This window comes from Melozone crissalis, unplaced genomic scaffold (assembly GCF_028551555.1).
Source record: "Melozone crissalis strain CALT ecotype California unplaced genomic scaffold, PUWL_Pcris_2 ptg000034l_1, whole genome shotgun sequence".
Taxonomy (NCBI): Eukaryota; Metazoa; Chordata; class Aves; order Passeriformes; family Passerellidae; genus Melozone; species Melozone crissalis.
This window is the reverse complement of record NW_026535812.1, coordinates 22,035,376-22,056,600: the sequence shown is the minus strand read 5'-3', so window position 1 is coordinate 22,056,600 and position 21,225 is coordinate 22,035,376. Positions and strand designations below refer to the sequence as shown.

Sequence of the window (21,225 nt, the reverse complement as noted above, 5' to 3'; positions counted from 1 at the left end):
CCGCGGGCGGCGGAGTGGCGAGGGGGGAGGCCGGGCCGGGTTTCCCGGCGCTGAGGCGGCGGCGGCGGCGGCGGCGGCGGCGGGCGGGGGAGGGGCGGGCGGGCGCTCCCGCCGCTGCCCCAGACAGTGGGCGGGGCCGGCGCGCGCCGCCGGCGGGTTCGTGCCCGCGCGCCGCCGCCGCCGCCGTCTCGGTCTCCGCAGTGAGGTCACGGGTGGGCGGCGCGAGCGCGGCGCCTGTTCCGCTCCCCGCGGCCGCCGGAGCCCCCGCGGCGCCGGGTGAGCAGCCGGGGAACTTACTGCGAACGGCGGGGAGCGGGGCGGCGGAGCCGGGGGGGAAGGGCGGGAGCGCCCGCCGGGGGATGGGTTGGGATGGGATGGGATGGGAGGGAGCGGCGGCTGCGGAGAGGCGGCGCGGGGGCGGCGGGCAGAAGGGGAGCGGGGTACCGGGGATGGGAGGGGGGCAGGGACACGGGGGCGGCGGAGCGGCGCGGTACGGCCGGGGACAGCGGGGAGCCGGGCAGGGCGGAGGGGCGAGCCCGGCGGCGGGAGGGGGAAGGGCTGAGCCGTGCCCGGAGCGGTGCCGGCGGGGCCGGGGTGAGTCACGGCGCGGGAGGGAGCGGCGGCATGCGGCGTCCCGGGAGGGGCTGCGGGGCCAGGGGTCGGTGCCCGGGATGCGGGGGCCGGTGCCCGGCCCGCGGCTCGCCAGAGCGCCCGTCCTTTCGGGCGTGCGCGCCGGGAGAGGCGCTCCGGACCGCCCCCTCCCCCGCCGGTGTCGGTCGGGGCTCGTCCCGGTGTTCCGCGAGTTACCGGGGAGCGCACCCTGCCTCTGGTAGGGAATCCCCGATGGGTGCAGGGGGACCTTTAAAGCTCATCTGCTTCCGACCCCCCCCGCCATGGGCAGGGACGCCTTCCACTGTCCCAGGCTGCTCCCAGCCCTGTCCAACCTGGCCTTGGGCACTTCCAGGGATGGGGCAGCCGCAGCTTCCCTGGGCAGCCTGTGCCAGTACCTCACTGCTGTCACAGAGAACAATTTCTTCCTTATATCAAATCAAAACCTTCCCTCTCTCCGTTTAAAGCCATTCCCTCTTGTCCTGTGACTCCTGTCACACTTGTGCCCTTGTCAAAAGTCCCTCTCCAGCTCTCCTGACGCCCCTTTAGGCACAGAGCAGACTCTGGGATCGCTTGCGATGGCCTCTCTGTCTTTCACAGGTTATCAGGAAGGACGGGCAGAACTCTGTGCTAGCACACGGCATGCATTCAGCCCATGGCCTGGATCTCACCTCTATTACTAATAACTTGGGCTGGGAAAATTCTGACACACGCCAGTGACATCTGTGCGAAAGGTGACTCTCTAGGGACGTTTCGTTTTTGCCATCGCTCTGGATCAGCCTTTAATTTCAGGATTTATTTGTGAACTGCCATAGTAGCTGTCACGGTGGTGGTGGTGAAATCATAAAGCTGGCAGCACAATAAAGCAAGCCCTCAAGATTCTGTTTGATCTCTGGGAGCTGAAAGTGCTGAATAAAATTTTCACACAACTTAAACTACGTTTTGGATCAGTTTCGTTAAGATTGACGTTCTTCTAACTGAGCCCATTTTTCTATTTTAATATTTAAATAGAGACTTATTTGAAAAGACAGTATATTTTTTAAAGGAAAAAAAGCGATTGAGGATGAGCACGCATCAGTGCATCGTTTTTTACTAAATTGCTGGACAAGACTACTGTGTAAAGTAGTGGCTGGGCTATGAAGAAAGCCTTTTGTATACATATTACATTGGGGTTTTTATATTATAAAATTGAACAAATAACTAAGAAGATAGTGTAACCTCTCCATTAGTAATTTTATGGTATTACATGCAAAATGGGTTACAGTTTTTACTGTTGGATGCTGAAGACGTAATGTTTTAATGAAAGGAGTGTGCAGCTTGGTGCACCTGAGGTAATCCAAGATCACATGAAGCTATTTTTTATATGAAAAAGCAAGAAAATGCACATTCAGGACTGGCTTAATTAAAGCCCAGTGTTAAGCAATGGAAAGCCCACAGATAAACTTCCCTCTAGGTCTGGTCTCAGACCAAAAAAGGAGCAGGATCCAAGAGGATGGGAGTCCTCCACTGAAAAAAGCAATGACAGAAATGCATGTAAATAACAAAGTACAGGTAGTAATAAATAAATTGCCAACAATAAAGAAGGAAAACCTGGATGACTATGATGAAACTCCGGTGGAGGCTGATGGGGAAACCACCAAGCCAAGCAGTGCTTCACTATCTGAGCCTTTGAGTTTAAATCCGGGTTTGAAGCACACATTGGCACAGTTCCATCTGAGCAGCCAGAGCTCGCTGGGTGGACCTGCAGCTTTTTCAGCTCGGTATTCCCAGGAAAGTATGTCACCCACTGTCTTCCTGCCTCTCCCATCACCACAAGTCCTCTCTGGGCCGCTGCTCATCCCCCCAGACAGCTCCACAGAACTCACACAGACCCTGCTGGAGGGGGAATCCATCTCTTGCTTCAAAGTCGGAGGAGAAAAAAGACTTTGCCTGCCTCAAGTGTTGAATTCGGTTCTCCGAGACTTCTCCTTGCAGCAGATCAACACGGTGTGTGACGAGCTCTACATCTACTGCTCCAGGTGCACTTCTGACCAGCTTCACATCCTGAAGGTTTTGGGAATTCTTCCGTTCAACGCTCCGTCCTGCGGGCTCATCACGCTGACGGACGCCCAGAGACTATGCAACGCTTTACTGCGCCCTCGCACTTTCCCCCAAAGCGGCAGCTTCCTCCCTGGCAAGAACACCTTGGCCCAGCTGAAAGAGACTGGCAGTGCCTTCGAGGTGGAGCACGAATGCCTGGGCAAGTGCCAGGGGCTCTTTGCACCTCAGTTCTACCTTGCTCCCGATGACCCGTGTATCCAGTGCTTGGAGTGCTACGGGATGTTCTCGCCCCAGACCTTCGTGATGCATTCACACAGATCCCCGGACAAGAGGACCTGCCACTGGGGCTTTGAGTCGGCCAAGTGGCACTGCTACCTGCACATTAACCAAAAATACCTGGGCACGTCGGAGGAGAGAGAGCTGAAGCATCTCCTGGAGGAAATGAAGGAGAAATTCAGCGAGAAAAATCAGAAAAGGACTCGGTCCAAAGTAAGTTCACCTGGTGTAAAACTCCCAAATCTCTCTCTGCTCACACATAAGCACTTGTTTTAGAAGCGCATCACTTGGCTTTTCTAAGTGGGAATACTTGTCACATCAAGCCTAAGTTAAATTTGTGAGAGCTTCACCATGGAAATAACATTTCTCATTAAGAGGGGTGGTAATTTCTTTCCTCTTTGGGCTGCAAGTAACCATTCGAGCTGGCTTGGCTTGGTTGGTTCTTGTTCTGTCCTAAGGTGTACAGACTCTGGAAAATTCAGGCTATTGTGAAAATTCTTGTTCTCCCATTTGACCTTTGAGTAGGTTTTATGCAGTGTGTGCTGCAGCAGCTGAGCAAAGCAGAAAGGAGCTTGAAAATCAAGTGTTACAAAGCAGTTCTTCATTTGTTGTTTGTGCTCCAGCATGCACACGTGGGTTGGATGGCAACCTGGCTTGCTGGCCACCCATCTCATGACTGGTGTGCAGGGTATTGGTGCTTTGCTAAATGGCTGTTTAGAAGCCCAAAGCCTGCTTGTTCAGCAAGAGCTTTCTGTTTAAACCACTTGTGCAGTGAAATATGCCAAAAAGAGGGGGTTTTAAGCAGCCCAAGTAATGAGCTGTGGGCCGGTATCTTGACAATAGTTAATAATAGATATCTTATTTTTTCCTAAAATACTGCTGCAAGTCTGTGCTGTGGTTCCAAAATACAGAGCTTATTTGTCCCTTGGAGAGCTTCTACTTTAAATAATAGGACAAGCAGCAGGGAAACATTAGTATCATAAATGTTCCCATTCATGGAAAACACAATTTTGGGGTATAAACTTTAATAGGCTTTTAATGGTTTCTGCCCCATGACAGTTCTTTTCAGTGTATTCAGTGTTTCTATGTCTGTTTGATGGCTGCTGGTTTGATAAATCCATGTTGCCTGTTGGATGTTTTGTGGTGGATTTCAAAATAGCAGCAAGAGCAGCACAGATGGTTGAGCCCAAAAAGGGGTGCTGTGAGCTGACACCTTTCTGCACAAATCTCTGAAAAGTTGGTGTTGCAGGAAGGCTGACTGTAGTAACAGGTATTGTTACAGTGGTGCCAGTCTGCAGGAAGAGATTTTACCAGCAGATTCCCATGGAAGTCTGCAGTATGGCAGGCTTCCACATGCTGAATTATTTGAAGATGCAGTCTCCTAGCAAAGAGACTTTGCTTTTCAACTGATAAAGACATGTCAGTCTTTATTCTTGCAGTGCCAGTGTAAGAAAGGAACTGCAGCATGGTGGATGCATCAGTGGAAATATTCTTCCATGTTCACACCTGTAAATGCTGCTTTCCTTCCCACAGCTGCAGATTTCAGACAATGAGATCTTTCAGTTTCACTGCAAAGATGAAAAAAAGCCAGCTGAAATGAGCAGTGGCAGTAATTTGGACTGGACTGGTGCAAATTAAATTATGAAACTTTCTGCAGTCTTCTGTTGCAGACGTGTGAAAACAGAGTCAGAAGCTGTGAAAACCTGAGCACAGTGCAGTGGTGAGGGAGGTTTTGGGGTTTTTTTCATCCTGTGGGTATTCATCTGGGAAGTAGAAAAGAGTAAAAACGTTTAAGAAGGCAGTGCTCGAGTACAGTTTCCCTTTCCTTGTCCTGGGAGAGCTTAGGCTGCTTCAGAGGATCACAGAGTGGTTTAGGTTAGAAGGGACCTTAAAGATCATCTCATTGCACCCCCTGGCCTGCACAGGGACACCTTCCACAGAGCAGATTGCTCACAGCTCCATCCAGCCCGGCCCTGAGCAGCTCCAGGCATGGAGCAGCCGCCACTTCTTTTCCTCATTTCAGGTATCAGGTACAACACGTAGCCATTCCCTTTCCTTGCACTCCTAGGGGAGTTTATTGCAGGCTGTTCTGTTTGCTGCTCTGTCACCTCCTCGCCACCTTGGCTGAGTCAGACCTCAGAAGTGCTGACACATCCTTTGTGCTTGTCTTGGAGGACCCAGGAAGAGCAGTTGCCCTTGGCTAGGTCTTTCCCCATCTAGTAATAATGAATTCATTAAATCCCATAGTCCTTGGAGCATCCTGGATGCCATGCTTTGCCTTTCTCCTTAGCATCTCACTCTGAGTTTATTCACCTCACAGTGCAAATACACTTTTGTTTCAATATTTTAAGAGCAAAGCACTCTTGAGATTAATTCCTTTCTGTTCTTCGTGCTAACAAGGAAGCTGTAAGCTGTGTGCTTGATTGTCACAATTTTCTGTGGAGTTCTAGGCTGCAGTGCAACATCCACCTGCTCTTCATGGAACAGCTGTCACCGAGTCTCTGCTGATTCCTGCTCTGACAGATCCTTGTTCCCTTTGACTTTGCGACAGTTTCTCATCATCTCTGCGCTAAAACTTTGCTTTCCTTCTCAGGCTGATTCCTTGAGCTGGTCACAGTTTTATAAATCAAATCTCTGCTAAAATTACTGGCTTAATGATTACACTGAAACCATTACCTATATGATTTTTTTGCCTTAAAGAATGGCATTGTCCAATTAACCTTTAAGAAAAATAAGTAATTTTTCATGTAACCCTTTTTAACAGTTTGAGTGGAAGAAATTCAATTCAACTTATTGTGTTTATAGAATTATTTAAGAGCATCTAAAATAAACAAATTGTTGGGTAATAAAATAGACATATATATATATATATATATATATATAAAATATATATGTATATACACATAAAATATATGTATTTATAAATAGATGCCTTATTTAATTTACCTGAATGGTGAGGGAAGAATCCTGTTAGAAAAAGACTTCGTTTATTTATGGTAACATTTCATTTTCTTTCCTAAGTAAAAAATTTGGTTGCATGCTATGAAATTCATTTGCAAGATTCACACTAATGAGTAGACAATAAATTCAGTTTCCACTTGAAATAGGTAAAAAAAGAAAAGCAAAAATCTGACCTAGTAATTTGAAAATAGAGATGACCTGATAATTTCAGATGTAAATATATAAGCATGTTAAAATGTGAGTCCTGAAATATGGACAAATGTGATCTGAAGCTAAAATCAGATCACTGCATACTAGCTGCAGTATAAGTAGATTAGATGTGATTATTCAAATTATTGGAATGATCTGAGTAAGTAGAAAAAACTTGGCAAGTGTCAGGGTGAGGCCGTTTTTCTAGAGATTATTCAAATCTTTTTTATTTAAAGCCTTTTTATGACTTTACAACTCCAGAGCTTCTCTTCCTTGTTCCCTCCCTCCTTTCTGTCTATGGAAGTGATTTGAGGAACTGCAGGGGTTGAATTTCGGTTTCATTGTGGGAGCTGAGTTTCCTGGGGTGGGAGTTCTGGCCGGGATGGGGCAGGTGGGGTTTGGTCCCTGCCAGGGTTGGGGCTGTTGGATTGTGCAGAGCATGGCTCAGCTCACACCTGTGGCACTGCCAGGATGAAGTTCTCTAAAGGTTTATTCCAGGGTGTGAAAATACAAACTTCTCTGATTATAGAGCACATAAGAAGTTGTGGAGATATTAGAACACTACATAAAGGTTTCAATACAGGATTATTTAGCTTTTTTTAGCTTTATGGGTTGTTTTTTAATTGAGCAGCTTGTGGAAGGTATTGGGTCTGGCTGGAATGGTGTTGACTTATTTTGTAGCAGCCTGTGTGGTGCTGGGCTTTGGATTTGTGGCTAAAACTGTGGCTAACATGCCAATGTCCTGGCTACTGCAATAAAACCTGGGATAGAAGGAGGAGAAAGAGGGTTTGGCATCCAGGGTGGAGGCTGTTTGAGGGTGGCAGGGCTGTTGTCTGAGGAGGGACTGAGCCATGCCCTTTGCTGCACTTGTGTTTTTCTCTTTCCTTCACCTCATAAACCAGCTTTATCTTCATCCAGGAGCTTTCTTGCTCTTTTTCCCTTCCATGCCCTGGGGATGGTGCTGAGGGAGCAGCTCTGTGGGTGCCTGGCAGCTGCCTGGGCTCAGCCAACCACACCCTACCCAAAACCCCATGGCCCAAGGCTGTTCTAGTGCAGTGAAATTATCCATCCATTTCTTAGCTCTGAGAATATTGTAAATATATGGTGAGACACCTTTCACTTGAAATTAAGAGCAACTTTGCAGGGGAGCACCAGTATCACCAGGAATTTCTAGTAAAGAGTAGTTCCAAAAACATTTCTTGAGACACAGAACAAGAATTGCTCTTCAAATGCAAAATACACAGAAGTTTTTAAGATTATGTATTCTGAGGCACCTGAGTAAATTTTGTTTGCTACTGCAAAGGGAATGGCATTTTCATGCTACTGGGAGCAGCTTTGCCTACTTGTGCAATAAAAATTTGTGATGACTGAAGGGAGTTCTGTCCCTGGTACACCAGCACACTGTTCCATTTAATTTTGAAATAAAGTATCTGGCAGTTGCTTACTTTATATACACACATTATTACAAAAGGCTCCTACAACCTTTTGGGAATCCAAGTTTCTGCTTTCTGTTTCTCCCAGGCTTGTTTAGTAGAGTTTTAGAAACTCAGCAGAGCTTTTAGACAGGTCTGTAAAAACGTTTTTCTTTAATTTCATTGCTCTTTTGCAATGGTAAATTTACCACCCACAGTGGTAAATTGGAGATCAAAGAATTCTGTGGCTTGCATCACCCTGCACCTTTGCCAAAGACACCCCATTTCCCAGTGCCCCACTTTCTCTGGTGTACCTGTATTAATGGTGTAAATGCCATTTCTCTGAGGAGTGCTTATGAACATGTAAATAACTTGTATCCATGTTTCAATTACCAGTTTATTTTCATTCCTTTAGGCAGAGCCACAGCAGAACCTGGAATTATCACAGTGGTATCCAGTTATAAAGCAAGAAGCAGAAACTGATCCTCAACCACCTTCCTTTTTCCACCCCAGGTAACTGAGTTTCTATGTAGAGCTGTAAGCACTGTCAAGTGTTCAAATACTTTTGGCTATTTAGGTATAATTCAAACTGAAAAAAATGTATTTGCAATCTGAACTGTGAGGAAAACTCTTCAGGTATCACACAGGAATAATTTAACCCTAAATTTTTATGCACTTCTTAATATAAATACTAATGAACTGCTTATGAGTGGTTTTTGGTATAAGACTCAAGCTGTGACCTGTGGGTGTTCTTCAGCAGGCAATACAATTGAAATGTAATTAAAATTTCCCCTTTCTTACTAGAAATGAGAGAGGTAACTTTTGATCTTTCATATGGTAATACAATGCATGCATGTGGAAAGCTGCACAGGGCCTATTTACCATGAGGACCACTTAATTTCCTTCCAGAAAAGACTTCCAAGAGGTGTTTGAAGGCTTTCTCCCACAGTGGAACAAGGGCTGCAGCTAAATTGTTTGTGGGCTGCTTTCCTGGTTTTAGAAACCAAGTGCATTTCCTTGACTCCTTACCCAATTTGTGACCTGCAGCAGTGAGGGAAATGGTTTTTCTTGATACTCCTCTTGCCCTCACCCCTGTGGTTGCACAGGTCCTGAATTTGGGTCAGGGCAGACCCTTTTTGGTGCACACACATCACACTGGTTTGGGTCAGGGCAGACCCTTTTTGGTGCACACACATCACACTGGTTTGGGTCAGGGCAGACCCTTTTTGGTGCACACACATCACACTGGTTTGGGTCAGGGCAGACCCTTTTTGGTGCACACACATCACACTGGTTCCCACACAGAGAGGGGAGTGGAGGAGATGCTGTGCTGGGCCCTCATGTTCTGTTTCTGCAGTGCCTTCCTCCAGAACCAGAACAAAGGGAAGTGTTGAAGACATCAACTGGAACTCCAGTGACACTGGTGATCTTGGCCCTGCCCTGAGCACACCTGGGGCTCCCTTCCCTCTGCACTAGGCTGAGGTGAAGGTGGGACACAGGGCTGCTCCCAGGAGCTGTGAAAATCCAACTGGGCAGCTCAGTGTACCTGGGAAGGAAGGTCCAGCATTGGGATCAGATGTGCCCCAGGACTGTCAGAACACAGCTTTGTTACTTAAGTGAGGTTCTCATTCCCACTTCACTGATCACCTCCCATCCTCATAATGTAAGGATTATGAAAATGCTGGAGAGTCTGGATTCAGTGGCATTCTAATTTCACTCCTTGCATTTAAATGAAGCCTTCATATGATTTACTGTAATTTTTTTAAAATAAGCCATTTTGAAAAATCTACTTTTTGGTAGCCTCAAAACCTTATCTAGATAATCTACTCAGTAAAGATTAAGTGGGTCATTAGGCTTTCCATTTGCATAGGAAGAATTTAAAAAGGACATGCTTTTTTTCATTGATGCTTTCACAGTTTGAACTCATGGTAAATTAAACTTCCTGCTCTCAACCAACCATCTTTTATTATGTCTTACCTTTCACCATGAATTTTGCTCTTCTGCTGTTTTTTCAGTTGCTACCTTTATATGTGTGACAAAGTGGTTGCCCCAAATGTGTCTCTTGCATCTCAATACAAGGATGTTGCAAAAACATCAGTAAAAGCTTCAGAAGTTAATAAATCCTCACCTGGGCACTCAGAGAAGAAGCTCAGTAGTGGAAAGCACAAAAAAGCTGCCTCCTATCCAGAGGTTTCTCTTGAAGAACAGGAAAAAATGGACTTGAAAACTGGGGTGGAGCAGCCAAGTAAACGTTTAGGTGAGTAGTGAGAATTATATTGAGGGCTTTGATTTTTATACCACGGAATTTTGGAAAGCTTTACACCGAGCTAGAATTTTGTGACGTCACTTCAGGTTTCCAAAAATTCCCTCCACCTTTTTGTAATCTAAGTTTTCTTTGCATTTGTTTCACTCTGGAGTTTGAGCTGTCTGTGATTATTGTTCTCTGTTTTCTCCTGTGTAGATCCTCCCGTGTCAGCTCGTCCTGCGAGAGGCGCAAAGTCCGAGCGCGTTTCTTCCAAGCCCCCCAGGGACCCTGGCCGTGCTGAGGGAGGTGCTGATGCACGAACCCTGTCCCCCACGCTCATGAAGGACATCAGCTGTGAGGATGACAAGGGCAGGATCATGGAAGAAGTCATGAAGACCTACATCAAGCAGCAGGAGAAGCTGAACACGATTTTGCGGAGGAAGCAGCAGCTCCAAATGGTACCGTGGCAGTCTGGCTGCATTTCCCCCTGGGCAGCAGGGAGCTGCTGTGGGCTGGCTGGCTCCTCTGTCAGCATCACACATTGCATCATTTAGAAACACCAGAGCACACTGGTCATCTTTCCCTCAGCTTAAATCCAGACACCAAGTCTTCAATATCCCTTATGCTCATGAGTTTTGAGCCCACTAATAAGTGGTGTCCCTTCAGTTTGCAGTTGCTGGGTCCAAGCAGCTCCTGCTTTTGCTGTGTCCTCTAAAATTTCTCAGTTGTCAGGTTTTTGAAGATGCAGATATCAGTACTATAGGAATGGTCTTATCACTGCCCTGTACAAAAAAGAATACCATTTTCCTATTCCCATTTGCTAAGCCATGCTTTTAGGGATTTTATTTTTAGTCTTTTCTTTAATAATGGATTATTTTAAAAGCTGGTGTTCATTTGTGACATTTCTCTTTTCTGAATTCAGTGAAATACTGTCTTTGCTTCTTGCATCCATGGAACAGACCTAATATTTTAATTTATTTTATTTTAATTTAAATGTTAATCTCAGAATCTAGGAGCTCAGGTAGGGCCCTAGAGCTGCTACTTCAAAGTTGTTCTGCTGTTGCAGGTAAAGCTTGTAGATAAGTTTAAAAAAATGCAAGTTTAAAAATATCAAAATGTCAGTGGACAAAGAAATCAAACACTTGATTTTGTTTTCTGGTGCTACACTTCTTGCATCTTCAAAGTATATTCTAGTGAATCAGTGCTTCTGCTTCCTGAAGTTCACTGCTGGAAATGTAAATTTGTTTCTGAAAGCTCCATGTACTTGAACATAAAAGTAATTTCTTAAAAATTAGAATGCATGTTAGAGAATTCCATGCTGTCATTGATAAGTAGATAAATACCATCATCAGGCTGTTGTTATTGGTAGTCACAAATGGTCTTTTTGGCCTCATTGGTTCCAGAAACACTTTTAAATTGAGGTTTTTTTACTTTTCTGGTGTCAGAAGGAAGGAGTATGTGATCTTGATCTTTCTTTACAGGAAGTGGAAATGTTAAGCAACTCTAAAGCTATGAAGGAACTGACTGAAGAGCAGCAGAATTTACAAAAAGAACTCGAATGTTTGCAAGCAGAGCATGCACAAAGGATGGAAGAATTTTATTTTGAGCAGAGAGACTTGGAGAAGAAACTGGACCAAGTGATGAAGCAAAAATGTAGCTGTGACTCCAATTTGGAAAAAGATAAAGAAGCTGAATATGCAGCACAGGTGAGAAGGGAAGGTTTGTTTCAAACAAAACATGTTTGGTGTATCAGGAAATTGTGAAGGTGTTGTTCAGCCACCTTAGGGTTTCGTTTTCTCTGTTTGTTCTGACACCACAGACAGATACCAAAACAGGTCAGTGACAGCAATATTTGTTTTCCTGTTCCTTGATTGAAACCAAGGCAGAATGTGATTTACAGAAACGTATGATGTTATTGATGAAACATTAAACTTAAACAGGAGGTCTCTTACATCCTCATTTAAAACAAATTCTGTTTTTAATGTATGTGGGCTTGCCCATGACACAGACTTAAACATTATTATTATTATTTTATGTTAAAAAAAAAATCCAAACCTCTGAACCTTCTTTTTGTCAAATTTGCAGCATACCTTGCTGCTCTCATGTTCCTTGGTGGTAGAACCTTCTGCAGTATCTGATGATCCCCTTCTGGGCTCTGCCAAAACATTTGGCCAAGAGTTTTCTTGGAAATGAAAATCATATTGGTGTTTCTCATTCTAGCCTATTGGGTTCATATGTCAAAACCTATGGAGTTGTTTTTTCCTCTCACTTTCCTTTTAGCTTTTACTATAGCTTCTTTATGTTGGAGGTTATTCCAATGGGAAAAAATATAGTTAATGACAAAGGGAACCTTGGAATGCCCCTTTTAAAAATCAGCTGTAGTTATGATTAATTTTTTTAATTTTGCACCATATCACAGCAAACTAATCTTAACAGGCTCATTTTTAAAGTGAAAAAAATCTAAAACTTGAGCTCAGTAAAGCTGTGTGCTCCTTTGTTCACAGCTGTGTATATTTCCTGTTCAGACTGACTCAAACTGAGAAACAGGCACTACTTGAGAGACAGGTTTTGGTATTTTTGGTGAGTAGGGCAGAGACTCTGATCGTAAATCCTTCTCATGAATTTAATTTCATGACATCCCACTCCACTGATTCCTGGCCTTTGCTGCCAGAAATAATCCTCTCTGACTAAGGCCTGATTTACTAAACATCTGGTACAAGCCCTGTTAGTGCAAGTAACAACGTGTTCTAATTTATGGAGATCATCATGTACAGCATGTTTTACAGGGCTTGTGCAGCTCACTCCCTTTGGAGGGTGAAAATGTGGATTGTTCCCCAAGGAGGTTGGTTGTGTGTTCCTTTTGAAGTTAGACTCTGAAAACTACATACATTCCTTGTGTAAAAGTTTACTCTGTTATTATTACCTCTGTGGTGGTTCTATTCATGATGTATAATTTGAACCTTTTTTTTTCCATTTATCACATCTTGCTGTAGATTCTGGTTCCAAGAAGCACCAGAATTAAACAGAGGTCTTGGGAACAGAGAACTTTCCCAAGCTGTAGATACAGCATTTTAAAAAAGCCTTAATCTGATATGTTCTTGAAGCAGTTACCCAGGCTGCCTTTCCTGTCTGAGAACTGTGGACTGGGAGGAATCCTTGTGCATTAAACAGAATTAAGAATTTGGTATTTGCAGCTTGCTTAAAAGTCTCTTCTCCTTTGTGGACCTGTCTGAATATGCACTGTCTTGTCCCCTTTTTTACTTCTTAATTGAAACACTTGCTTCACCCTGTCAGTCACATTAAGGCAGAATAACCAGTCCTGGAGCCTTTGCTTGGAGCTGGAAATCAAAGCCAGACGTGTTGCAGCATGCAGGCAGTGGGCACTGTTGCACTGCAGCACTTCACTGCAGCACTTGTGCAGTCAGGTCAGCACTTGCAGCATTAACAGCCTGTGGTTGGCCAAAAACTGCTGAAATATTTCTGATTATTGAAGTGGGGGTGAAATGTGGTGTTTCTCTAAAGCCAGCACAGCCATCCCTTCACCCAGTACATTCTGTGAACACCATTAATACCCTGTGTGTTCCTGCTCTTTCCTTCAATTGAGTTGTCTTCCTAATTCTCAGTGAGATGGATGCTTAGTGATAATGTACATCAGGTACTGATGTACTGATGTACACCTATCATTATAAAGGCAGATGGGTTGTTAGATGGAATTAAATTGTAATAAATTTAGATGGAATTAAATTGTAATAAATTATAAATAAATTGAATGGTCTTTTAGCCCCATGAATCAATGCTGCTTTCCAGTCTCCTGCCTGTTTTAACTGCTGGCAGTATACTATAAGCAATAAGGAACTTTCCCACACTTGAAAAGATGTTTCCAGATGTCACTGTAAATAATTTTGGTGACATTCTAGCAAGTTTGAGCCTTGCTGTATTCCAAAGAGGAAAAGAATACTTAACTTCTGTGTCTAAACACAAAATATATCACAAAAACCTTTGTGTGGACTCAGGTTTATATTTGAGCACATACACACAGAGATGGTTATGTTCAAGATTTTCTGAATATTTCATTTATATATTTCTGAATATTTCATTTCTGATATTCCTTAGGAATATCAGAAAACAGTATTGGTGATTTTGTTTCTTCTAGAAATACATTCAGGCTTTGAAATAAGGAAGTAATATGTTGTCAGGTAAGGGAAATGGACCTGGGAAATGAAAAAATGCAGTTTGTTCTGGGATTTGTGGCACATCCAGTGCAAACATCATCACAATTTTTCCCAACAGATTCTGTTATTGACAGTCTGGTGTGACAGTTCATGTAGCTACAATTTATATGCATTTAAAAATTAGATTTTCTCATTTTTTAATTATAGTATGAGGTTTATGCAACTTTGCGCATTGACATTGTTTGTTAATGGTGTAGCAGGTAAGTGATAACTTGATAACTGCATAATTCTGGTGAGTTGAAATACTTGGATCATAGAGTGGCCACCTGTGACCCTTTGATGATTGCCAACATTTACTCTGTGTCTCTTGTGTTTCCCAGCTGGCAGAGCTGAGGCAGAGGTTGGATCATGCAGAGGCAGACAGACAAGAGCTCCAGGATGAACTGAGACAGGAACGAGAGGCCCGGGAAAAGCTGGAGATGATGATAAAGGAGTTGAAGTTACAGATCCTGAAATCTTCCAAAAATGGGAAAGGAAAATAGAAATTGGAAGAGGAAGCATGACTGTGTCCTTCAAACAGGGTGTTTTGGTTTTAATGATTGTGAACAATTTTTTTGTGCTGAGAAAAAGTGTTCTCTCTGGATTTTTATTTCCCAGACAGATCCAGATGAACATATACATAGATATAAATAAGTAGAGATAGACATTTTTAGATTTTCCTAGCCAATGAAAATCTGCATTGATTTGTACTGGTGTTTTTCTCAAACGATGAAAAATACGAAACTCTTGATTTAGAGTGACCAGTTTCTGTCTATTTCTAACGCAGTCTTAAGGACTCTACACCTTTTAACATTGTCTGTTAAAACATATGTGGGTATCTTTATTTTGCTATCAATTGCACATCCAGTTATAAAAGTACATTAAAAATATCCTCAATTCTTCAAGGTCTTAAATAGTTTGGGTTTCAGTGAGAATTAAATATTCTTGAACTGAGGAAAGTAAAGGCAGCTTTTTGTCTGTAAGACAGAACTCAAAATTGCCACAACTGATTGATGATTGAGTATCAAAAGTGATTTACCAGCATGAGTTTTTCCCATCATTTCATTGTGTGAAGTCAGCTGATGTTTTCAGTATTGTCTGTTTAACAGCTCATTATCAGTCTAAGGAGTGTTAGAGCCAGCACTTGCTTGCTCTGCTGGAAAACATTAGGGTTTGGTTTTTTTGTTTGGTTTTGGTTTTGTGAATTAAAAAAAAAAAATTGCAATTACAGTGGAATCTTGGGAAGTTAAAAATTCACAAGTTTTCATCTGTTTTTTTCTGTCCAGGACATATGAAAGAAACATTAATAAAAGGCTTAAAGGTGGGGCTTTTCCTTTTAGAAACTGAGAAAGCTTGACTTAACTGTTTTTCAGATATTAATGCTTTCAAGAAAAAGAATATTTATTATAAAGGAATATGTATTAATTTCTTCGGTACCCTAAGCCTCCACACTTTGAGCTTCTTGCCAACTTGTGGATTTTTCTTTCATCACATAGAATAGGCCTTAACTGACATCGTGATCATAGCTTAAAATATAAAAATCTGAGGTATGGCACTTTGAAAAATCATTTTGATAGTCTCTGTATTTGAATGGCATGGTAGGGTTACCATGAATTAAGAAAATACAGCATGTTTGTTAAGCTATAACAATGGGAAATGTGTAATTGTACAGAATTACTGTTTTATGTATATATATAATGTCTGAGTACTTCTGAAGTCTGGTTCCTAGTGGGTTAAATGCATGGCTAAAGTTGGATGAAGAAAAACTTTTTTGCACTTCTCTCCAAAAAATTGGATACAGCTGGCAGATGTCAGCTGGTCATGTCAGTGATAGGAATATTTTAGTAATTCTGGTGTTTCACTATATAGTTTTAACTTTTAGTTTCTGGTTTGAGGTACTTAAGTTTAATATTCTCTTAATAATTCAGTTAATTTTGGATGAAACCACTAGTAAAAGCCTACACTGATTTTTTTTTTCCCCTCAACTAGTAAAACTGAAAACTCCTGTTCTTTTTTGTTTCTCTGTTAGTGATATAACAAGACTGAATATCACAGAGAAAGATAAAATTGCACATATGTTTAAATTGAATGAGAAATGAGGTGGTAAATTAAATGACACGGAGTATTAGGATGATTTTTTTAATAACTGTACAATTTTGTTTATGAGCTCTGTGTCATATTTACACTGACAAGTAAAGCAAGTTAGATGAAAAAAAAAATTTTCTTTGTCAGTGTTGAGAATCATAGAATGGTTTGGGTTGGAAGAGATCTTAAAGATCATCTAGTTCCACCCCCTGCAGGAAAAGCATACCAGGATTATATTTTTCTCTTCTTCAGCTCCCATCTCCAAATTTTTCCTTTGGAAAGAAAACCAACAACAAAAAAAAAGATAAAAAGAAAAAAAAGAGAAAAAAAAAACAAATTAAAAATGAAAAGGCCTGTCTTTGCAGCTTGGTTTGGAGGGAAAGGAGCTGGCTCAGTGGTTCTGGTTGTGTGTGCACCATTGCTTTAAAAACACCAGGAATGTTTTGTTGTCCAGACCCATGGGCACAGGGAGAACAGGCAGGAGCATTGCTGGGGAGCAGAGCCTGAGGCTGCCCTGTGGGATGGGCAGATCCTGTGCTGGGTGAGCTGGGAACTGGGGAATCCCACCTGGGTGCTGCTGAGGGATGGACAGAGTCCCTTTGTGCTGCTGCTGCTGCTGGGGCTGTGGGTGTGGGTAAAACCTCAGCTCCTTCTCACAGCTGATGCACCTCAGCATTTATAGCTGAGCTGTTGGATGTTTGGAACCCTGCTGGGATTATTCTAGTAGTAGGATAGTGAATATTCCATTTCCATTCAGGTCTTGTCTGTTCTTGTCCTGCTCAGAGGTTCCCCTTGGCCAGGGAGGTGCAGCCCAGGTTCCTGTGCCTCAGCCAGCCCTTGGGTCACTGCTGGAGGCTCTGGAAATGCTGTGACCGTCCTTTGTACCAATAAAAGAGGGGCCATCCTTGGTACCAATAAAAAGGTGGCCATCCTTTGTACCAAAATTTTCACTGTTGCAAGAGCTCCAGCAGCTATAGGAAGTTTCACCAATTCCAATTGCAGATAAGGCCCTCCTAATTATTTCTGAACATCTGGCTGGTAAAGCCAACAGAACATTTATTAAAATGACCTTAAAAGTAGCTTTGTAAATATTCCATTTAGTTAATCTAAAGTTAGAATGCATTTTAAATTATTGTAATCCTCTTGAAATTCTTAAATGCTACTTTCAGGCTCTTGACGTAACACAAACAATTTTCATATGTGTAGACTTAATTTTATACTGATTTTAAGTAATAATGTATACATGAATGTGCCATAGACCTTTGTGTGCTCACAGTCACTGAAAGATAGTTTTCTAGTAAATTGTAAATAATGCTCTTAAGTTTTAGAAAAAATATATGTTGACCTTTTTTTTGCTACCTTATCCTAATTCTGTTGAATGGTTCATTTTACAGCCTGACATAGGAACTTGGAATGCACACTTGAGGGCCCTCACTTAAGTGCACACTTAATGGTAGAGACTAAATCAGTCATTAGATCTTTGCTTTTAGTCACAGCATGCTCATTTTATGTATTGTTTGGTTTGCCTTCAGTCATTGCTTGCTAACCTTTTCAGGCAAGAAGTAATTTTCCCAGGTAGCTGTGACATGAAACCTGTAGAACAAAGCCCTAAAATTGTCCATAATTTGAAAGTTGCTTTCTTAAACACCTACACCAAGATGGAAGTTGCCTAGTGCACCTTTTGGAATAAGTAGGACTGGGGGTGAATAACTAATTTGCTCCTATATTTTATAACAGAGAAATTTAACATGCTTTGTATACTTTAATCAATAAAATATGACAGCTTAGAGCATAAAACTCTTGTAATTTTGGCAGTCTGGAAACACCTCACTCACAGTGTAACCAGGTGTCCCTCAAAGAAAGAGATTTTTATCTAAATCTCCAAACTTAGTTAAGTCTGTGTTTTAGTTTTTGTAAAGCATATCGTTCAGTTGGAGTATTTAGATGAATGTAGTTATGTTTCACATTCTTAAACTAATTTTATTCTATATTTAATATATTGATAGCTTAGATGTAAAACCATCTGTACATAGTAAAGGCATAATGCAATTAGTGATGTAGGAAAAGTTGGGTGGGAGCATAAAGCTACTGGTGGCCTGAAAAGAAAGAAGTCTTGGCCTGAATTTTAGAAGTCACAATGTTTTATTCATACATTCTTGTTTTGTACTGGGGGAGGGGATAGCTAGAATGTGTTATGAAATTTTTGGAAACCTTTCCTAGCATTAGTTGGGGAGTTGGCCTCGAAATGCTGTCGTGGTCAGCTTCCTAGAATTCACTTGTTTGTAGAGTATATATTTTGATTGTCAGTAAAGATAACAACTTTGTATTTTTTCTGCACTTAATTCGTGTAATTAATCCACACAACAGAGTTTTCTATAACATGGTGAAGTCTACAAACGACATAATTTCTCCTACCTATTAACCTGTGCTTGCAATATTTCGGTAATTTTATTTAAGCCATTGATAGTAAGCAGCAGAAAGCTGCAAATTTCGATTTTCTTTTTGCTCATTGCATTTGTAGTGTGAGTGTTCATTGGTTTTCTTTACAGAAAGCTTGTAGAATTTTCTATTTGCTGCATATATCTATTTAAAAAATGCAGTTGTTTTTTAGCTTTTGTAAAAGCAGTTATTGCTTACGAATTGCACGATGATTTTATAGTCTGTCTCCATTACTTAACAAATTGGTTTCTTCAGGGTTAGTGGTTCAGTTGGAAAATGCTTGAAAAATGAGCTTTAAGCACTTCATCAAGCACAGCAAACATGGTATAAAATTTTGCTATTTGAAAATTAATTAAGTGTAACAATATCAATTGATTTTTTTTTTCTTCTAAGAGATACCTCACTTAAAGGAAAGCACAGCTGTACTGTATTTAAACGAATTCTAGGAAATAATAAAAAGTTGGTCTGAAATATTTCGTTGCCATCACGTTGCTTTCTGTGGTTGACAGAATGTTTTTTGTGTTTTCATCCTCACTCTCCAAAGTATTTATTGCTGTTGACATGCCAGTATAATTCTCTCAAATGACAGAAAATAGCTGCAAAACAGCTGAGTCCGTGTTAGCTCAAGGCAACAGGTTGAGTGACAATTCTGAAACCATAGAAAAGCCTGTGAAAAATGATCAGTGCATTCAACAATTTTTAATATTTGCCAATGATGTACAGTCTTATTGTCAGCGTTGCTGTGGTTGCATCACATGACACACAAAACTGTCCTCTACCTCACGTGAGATTTAACAGATATTTTATATGGTTTTAGTAGACAAGATGCATCTATCTGGTCACTTAGTTTACAAATTTTGAATTATATTTATTGAAACATGACATACTGTGCTCTTAGCTTATACCTCAATTGTATTTTGTGCTGTTATCCATTTCCATGCCTTGTAAATACCTGTATAGATCGTGGACTCAAAAACAAATAAAGAACTGTAATGTCAGAACACTTGTCTCTGTCATGTTTTTGAGCATTGACTTCTAAACTTGGCTCTTTTGAGGTGTTTAACTCAGGGCTTTTCTAAGGACAGAGCCTTCCTTGCTTTGATTACAGTAAATTAAAATCAGTTTACACCAAAACTTGTTAGAGCTCCCACAGCCTGCAGCAGGTCCCCAGTTCTCTAAAAGGTATTTTAAACAAAATCTACAAGATCAAAGCCATCCCTGCCTGTGGATCCACTTTCTAAAGCTCTTAAGATTCTGTAAAAGTATTGGCACCAAGCTTTTTATGTATCTTGGCATAAATTTGGTGTTTATACCTGAAAATAGAACTCCTTGCATACTTGGCAAGTTCTCTGGTGCCCAGCTTTGTTGCTGCTTGACTGCTCAAGCAATGTGTGAGTTGTTCACAACTCTCTTCCATAGCTCAATAATAAATGAGATTAAAAACACACATTGCCAGATCAAATGCTGAGATTATCCAAAGTTAAAATTAGAAATGAGAATTTTACTCTATTTGCTGAAAAAATAGTTTCTGCTGATGGTGAGTGACTCTCAGGAGTTCTTAATTTCTGTAAACCATGTGATTATATTACCTTAACTTTTGCTACAAATATTTTGGAGATTTTCTGGGGGATTTTATTCATACTGAGAAGATTTTCTTGATGCATAAGAAGGCACATTCACACACCTTTTGGTATTTTTTCTTCCCCTCAAATCAGTGCAAAAATACTTTATCCTTGTATTAAGGAACTGCTCTCCCATATAGGAAATCCTGGTGATGTTTCAGATAACTGCAAACCTGTATTTTACAGATAAAGAGAGAAAAGGGCAGTATGAACCAGGATAAAGATGAAAATTACAATGATGAGCTCAGCCTTCAGTATAGGACAAAATTAAGAACTGACTGTACCACTTAAACTTGTTTATTTCTGCATCCCATATTGCTTTTGTGTACCGCTGTATTTCCAAACAGGGAAGAAACAATGAGGCTGAAAATGTAAAGAAAAGTTCAAGGTGAGTCATTTGGATGAGAAAGCCCTGGGTGTTGATAGCTTGGGTAGCTGTGACTAATTGCAACGCCTGTCTTTTGTCAGAGAGAACAATGCAGATCAAGGACAAGCTCTGGGAGTGAAGGGTATGAAGATCGATTTTTAGGGAGCTCACACTGTTGCTGGAATAAATGCCTGTTTAACACTTGCTTTTAAAAAGGCAGCTTTTGAGACTGTTGCCCAAAGTGTATAAGTTTATTTGGCATATAGCTGGCAAGTCATTCTTGTTCCTTCTTTTATTGATCTTGTAAATCATTGTCCACTTGCCTTGTACGAACTTAAATTCACTTAACTGTTGGTGGTGTGATTTATAACACTGACAAAATGGTAAATGCCTCCTGTCTTTATTGACATTAATGAAATAATTCACACCATGCCCTGTGGGCACCAGCTCAAGTTCTGTTGAGCAGTGCTGGTTACCAAAGTGTCAGATTTACTCCTTGCTCCTGCACACTTCTGGATAAATACATTTGTGAGGGAAAACATGGAGTTAAAATCTTTTGTGGTTAAGGAAACCAAAAATGTAGGAGACTGAATTACAGAAGGGTGTATATGCCAATGAATACCTTGCAGCATTTTAAAAATACTTATATTGTGCATTAGGATGGATGTGCCTGCACTATCACTGTGCAAAATGATTCCAAACCTCAGCTTTGGGGTGAAATCTCTCATCTCCCTTTGAATTCAGGAGGTGACACATGGTCTGTCCAATG

At 41.6% G+C, this 21,225-nt stretch overlaps 1 protein-coding gene across 2 annotated transcripts; it reads left to right on the top strand.

Moving 5' to 3' along the window:
* Window positions 1–205: 205 nt before the first annotated feature.
* On the top strand, window positions 206–16,476 carry SKIL (SKI like proto-oncogene). 2 transcript variants are annotated; one of them, XM_054283001.1, is made up of 7 exons: window positions 206–276; window positions 1,210–3,138; window positions 7,903–8,000; window positions 9,503–9,744; window positions 9,949–10,190; window positions 11,214–11,438; window positions 14,285–16,476. In XM_054283001.1, the coding sequence occupies exons 2-7, from the start codon at window positions 2,032–2,034 to the stop codon at window positions 14,444–14,446; spliced, it is 2,076 nt and encodes a 691-aa protein (XP_054138976.1). In that variant the 5' UTR covers window positions 206–276; window positions 1,210–2,031; the 3' UTR covers window positions 14,447–16,476. The 2 variants fall into 2 exon arrangements, with proteins under 2 accessions (XP_054138976.1, XP_054138977.1); XM_054283002.1 differs by lacking the exon at window positions 206–276 and having other exon boundaries at window positions 945–3,138.
* The last annotated feature ends 4,749 nt before the right edge of the window (window positions 16,477–21,225 follow it).